The sequence below is a fragment of the Lytechinus variegatus genome, chromosome 8, assembly GCF_018143015.1.
Source record: "Lytechinus variegatus isolate NC3 chromosome 8, Lvar_3.0, whole genome shotgun sequence".
Classification (NCBI taxonomy): domain Eukaryota; kingdom Metazoa; phylum Echinodermata; class Echinoidea; order Temnopleuroida; family Toxopneustidae; genus Lytechinus; species Lytechinus variegatus.
Window position 1 is genome coordinate 31,495,233 of NC_054747.1, and position 5,890 is coordinate 31,501,122.

General features: G+C 39.8%; 1 protein-coding gene across 1 annotated transcript in view; it reads left to right on the top strand.

Annotated features, from left to right (window-relative positions):
• Positions 1–2,694, top strand: part of LOC121420352 (allatostatin-A receptor-like) — a 25,860-nt gene extending 23,166 nt beyond the window's left edge. The window contains exon 2 of the mRNA XM_041614947.1: positions 321–2,694. Within this exon, the coding sequence (XP_041470881.1) occupies positions 321–1,789 (1,469 nt within the window). The 3' untranslated portion in view covers positions 1,790–2,694. The remainder of the gene's footprint in view (positions 1–320) is intronic.
• Positions 2,695–5,890: the final 3,196 nt, after the last annotated feature.

Consider the following 5,890-nt stretch of genomic DNA (forward strand, 5'->3'; position numbering starts at 1 on the left):
CATCAGTCCCCCTCATTTGCATACCAACCAGGATGTGCATATAACTGTTATGTGAAAATAAGCGAAACTTTAAAATATCACAACTTCCTTATTTCACATCCGATTTTGATGAAATTTTCTGTTATGCTTGTTTGATTTTTCCCTTTTTATTCAAATCAAGTTTTTGTTGGGTGATGGACTTGTCCTTTAAGGAACATTTCACTGAAATCTCCAAATGCCAATTCTGAATAATCGTTTACTATGCCGCACAGGCTATTATACGTTAATTCATTTATACTGTATATCTATATGTAATTCTTTATATATTCATACTCTTTTAGATGATACGATGGTGATATTAGTAGGTTTATTATACCTACTCCTATCTGCCACCGCTGATGATGGAAATTTCACGCATGCACCTCTTGGCTACGACCCAAGTACCAAGACGCAGGACGGATCGTGGGAGAACAATTCGAACAGTGAGAATATTTCTGGAAGTTCCCCTGTCCAAACTACAAGTAAGTTTCCAACATCCGCTCAACTCCTGACTGATGGTGCCGAACACAACCAGGAAACATTTACCATGCTGACAGTCTACATCACATCCTCTGAAGGGCTACACGTAGAGACGATATCTCCGGAACGAGAAGTGGTTTCTGGAGAATATCCTGTGATGCCGGTTGGCAATTCCACAGTCAAGGTGCCCAACACTTCAGATGAATGGCCTGCCACTGGGGATGGATATCCCGAAGATAATGATGTCGGGGCTTTGTCCACATCTGTAGCAATTGATGCAAACGGAGGCAACGGTGCATCTGCCACCGGAGAAGGCTTTGCATGGTCTTCAATTCTCTGGAACCCCCTGGTGATAATCCAGATGATTTTCTCCCTGCTCGGCGTTTTCGGCAACGCACTTGTCATAGCTGTTCTGTATCAGCATCGTGCGGCTAACCGAGTCACCGATACCCTGATTGGAAACCTCGCAGCGGCAGATCTTTTGACATCTCTGTTCGTGATACCCATTCCCAGGGTCCAGCACGTCCCAGGAAATTGGGAGGGACAGGTATACTGTAAGGTGGTCCAGTCGTCTGTTCTGATGTGGGCCAACATGGCTGTCTCGACATACCTCCTTGTCGCGATCAGTATTGAGAGATACCTAGCGGTCGTCCACCCAGTCTACTTCTCAATGATTCTCAGCCGACGTCGTGTCGAGTCGACCATCGTTCTAATCTGGGTCGTCAACTACGTTATCAATGGTATCTTTGCTTACTTCGTTGTCAACTCCTTTAATGGCAGGTGCACCATGATCTTCACCAAGGATTTCATCGGAGCAGTTACCGGGACTGCTCTCTTCCTCTATCGGGTGTTCTTCCCATCCCTCATCATGGTAATCACCCAAGTTCTCATCGCAAGGAAACTATACCATCAAGCCGTCTGGTTCCGATCAAACGCCGGTGGCGCTGCCTCCAAAGGAAACGTCCACCTGGCTGCCAGAAGCCGAATCATCAAGCTAATGCTTGTTGTCATTATGATCTACGTTCTGTGTTGGCTACCAAGTCAGGTCGGTTTTTTGCTCTACACCACCTCAGTGATCCCTCCCTGGTACCCTTACAGTATCTACCACCGGATCCTGACCCTCTTCGGGTTCTTCAACTCGTGTGTTAATCCCATCATCTATACATTGCGTCACGAGCAGTTCCGTCAAGCCATTGCTGATCTCTTCAAGAGAGATTTACCAGTAACCAAGAGCGTCCCTCTATTTGGACGTCAGCTCAACAAAAGGCAACACAGTCAAGGAGATGTTTGAGGTTCCAATCTTGATATTGCTATTGTCTAAACAGATGCATACTAAGAAAATCAGGGTGAGATATTAAACCCCGTAGCCTATAACAGAAAGGAATCCCATTTTCAGAGATAAATTTCACAATGATTAATGTTTTACTATTAATTTGGCACCTATTTCGTGGAATTGATCAATACGCAGTAGTGCGCGTCCTCTTGGCATGATCTGACCAATGCTGTCATTCCTTTTTATACTGCGCGCAACAAGACATTTAAGTGCGACTTTAGGTCATATATGTGAAACACCCCAAGGGATCAGTGAGTGAAACTTAAAAAATAAATATAAAAAGAAAGAAAGAAGTGCTGAGTCAATCGTCGAACAAGCACGTTAGTCGTGTCACGAACAAATCTTGTCCAACAATTTTTGCGCTACCTGATTTTGACAGGAAGATTTCAAACTTGTTTTGCTCATTTATGCGTAAAGTGTTCTCATATTAGGTATCAAAATATAGAGGAATAATTGACTCGTACGGTGATGTAAATGAAATATCATACTTATTTGCCTTCGAATGGGAATGCCGGTTACTTTTTTTTTTAGAAGCATTGTATTTATAATTTTTGAAATGAAAAAGGGTAATTATCGGCATGAATACGATAAACTAAACTATAATGATTGTGAACGCCGGATGTGAACGCGAAATTCCCAGTTGCACTGATTGAGAGAGGACCATTTTAAGCACCTATAAGTATGAAACGGAAGTTAGAAAATATACCAAACTTTAAAAGGGGACACTTAAATGGCTACTTGTATTTGTAAAATGGACAGGTATCTCATGACACAAAATAATGGGAGCGCGAAGCACACCGAGTCGAGTTAGTTTTTGACAGTTAAAACATTTGGTTACACTTCGTAATTCCGAAGGTTCGTAATTCCGAAACACGTAAATTGCCTATACCTCGATGTTCGTTAATCCGAAGACGTAAGAGGGTTCGTTAATCCGAACATTTGTGGTGTTATTCCGATTGTTTAATTCCAAAGGTTCGATAATCCGAAAACGAAATAAGGTTCGATGTTCCGAAGGTTCGTCAATCCGAAAACGAAATAAGGTTCGTTGTTTCGAAGGTTCGATCGTTAGTCCGAAACGAAATCAGGTGCGTTAATCATTACGTTTTCGGACTAACGAACCTTCGGAATTTACAAACCTCATTTCATTTTCGGACTTACGAACCTTCGGAAATATGAACCTTCGGAATAACGAACCTTCGAATAACGAAGCTTCGGAATTACGAATGTATGCGAAACATTTGATACTTTAAGCACTTGTTATGATAATTGTGATATGTGTATCTGTCATGATAGAATAATAAAAAAAAACACAAAGCACTTGCAAAATTTGAATAGAACTTGACTTGAAAAGCAAGACATTAAACGGCGAATCCTAAAAAGGATGATCAGAATATCTCATAAGATGGGCAATAAAGGGGGGCAGAAAGCAAGCAGATTATGTTTTCACCTTAGATCACAAAAAGAAAGAGGATGTATTTTTCTGGAGTGTATTCATTTCGACATATCGAATGAATATATATATATGAACATCCACATGTTCTACCTTATATATATATATATATATATATATATATATAGAAATAGTCTGCTTCGGCATATGGAATAAAATAATCATAAATGGTATAGTAAATGCCGTAGAAACAAAATCATAGATTTTGAAAGGAGCATAGCTCTCAAAAGTGAAAGGAAAAGTCACACTATTCGTCAGTGCCCATGATGTGACAAAAAATAGAAAATTCAAAATCCGTTTCTGAAACAGTCGTGAAAAACACGTCTATTCATGGGCATACGGATTGTGAAACTCACCTTTCAAAGAAATCAATGCGCTGAAGATGGAGGAAGCGCACTGTAAAAAAAAAAAGCGCATCTAAAGACGCGTTGCCATGACTGCAAGATGACAATGGTGAATCTCCGGCTCCAAAACAGGAAAATCTTTCACTTTTGAGAGCTATGCTCCTTTTAAAATCTATGATTTTATTTCTACGGCATTTACTATACCATTTATGATTATATATATATATATATATATATATATATATGTATGTATGTATGTATTGACTCGGAGATTTTGAAAACTCATGGTCGTGTGAACTGACGTAAGGAAATCACCGAGTTGCGTATAATTTGACTCTTTTAAGACGAAACTTTGAGAGTACTAGTTTTCAATTTCTCACTTTCCCTATAGATACGGAATTCGAGCACTTATCCCCCTACAATTGTACGACCAGGAAGGGGGGGGGGGGAGGCAAACGTGAGAAAATATAGGGATTAACAAAAATGTGAAATTGAAAATTATGTTCGTCTTAAAATAGTCAAATTATACGAACTTAAAATGCCCCATCGCTGTGCTGACCACCTCAAAAGATAACCGATGACGTCACTGGCCAGCATGTACAGTAGGCCTAAATATAGTTGTGCTAGATGGGGTTGGGAATATATATATTACACAAACGTAATGAGTCAACGATTTTGAGGGGGCCAGATACAGTGGAAGGAACAATAGTTCTAAAATTATGCGAGTGAGCGAAGAGGAAGAGCAAAAATTGTATTTTAGTTAAATACAATTATTAAGTTTCGAATAGATTAATTTTGACTTATATATTATTCAGAGAATAATATAACTTTCTCTCTCTTTCCTAGTTGGTAGTGAAATGGGGGGGGGGGCGGTCCCCATAGCCCCCTCCCCCATTTGTACGTCAGTAGTATAGAATGATCTGATACTGAATTACTGATCTCAAACAGGATTGTTTTTCGGTAACCCGACACATGCTCCGGCGACGATTGCTCCGGTAACAAATGCTCCCCAAAATGCGACATTTGCTCCTCGACATTTGCTCCGCCGACATTTGCTCCGCCGATATTTGCTCCGGCGACTGTTGCTCCGCCGACAGCTCCTTCGCCGACAGTTGCTCCACCGACAATTGCTCCGCCGACAGTTACTCCGCCGACAGTTGCTCCACCGACAATTGCTCCACATTCAGCCACAAATGCTCCGGCGACAAATGCTTCCCGAACGACACATGCTCCGGCGACAATTGCTCCGCATGTAGGGACAGTTGCTCCGCCGACATTTGCTCCGCATGTAGGGACAAATGCTCCTCTGATAATAGCTCCGCCGAAAATGCTATCCACTGAATTTTTCTTTTTTTGTAAGACTAACAACGCTTCTTCTCCAAAGCTGTATGTTTTATCAATATTCTATACATTTTTAACATTCCTAAATGAATTGCTCAGCGAAAAGAAATAGTTTGGCTGAACTTAAATTTCCCATCAGCGCTTTTATCTCGATTATTTCTCCCTTTCTTTCCTTGAAAACCACTTTCTCCCCCGTCCCTCTCTCCTTCCTGTACTAATTTTTTTTTTCTCTCTCTACATTCATGACTTCTGTTCCTTATTTCTTTTACAACCTCTCCCATCTTCTCCTACATCTTTCTTAAGCTAATATGCCTAAGTAGGGCACGAAATAGTTTTTTTTTTATAGTTTTTTATAAATATCTTTGGAAATAATTTTGTAACGTGCTCTCATCTAGAATTACCTTGTAAGTGCAATATACCAACATCAATTAATTAATTGTTACTTTATATTATTTGACTATTTCATTTCACTTATGTAACTATGAAATTTATGCTTACATTGTAATCTTTGTTTGTATCAGTCTCCCAACTGTTTTAACAAGGAAGTATTGTGTACAATAAACCGAAATGAATGAATGAAATCATGGCCTGAAAACCGGACATTTCAAGAACTTTGGTAATTAATAAGATGAATGAGTGAATACATTTTAACAATTAATGCAAGCGCAAATCGCGAGCCGAAACTTTTGATAGACTGTCACGAAATGTGGATTTTAAGAAGCTTGTTGTATAATCAATATTGAGACATACATTACTTGCCAATCAAAATGCGAGCGTGCAGCGCTAGCTGATACGTTTTGACTATCAGACCTGCAAAGGGATACTTTGAAAACTGTATGGAATACACGAAATTAATAAAGGTAACTGATAAGTTAACATTTGCAAGCGTGCAGCACAAGCAGAAAATATTAATGTTCAGATCGT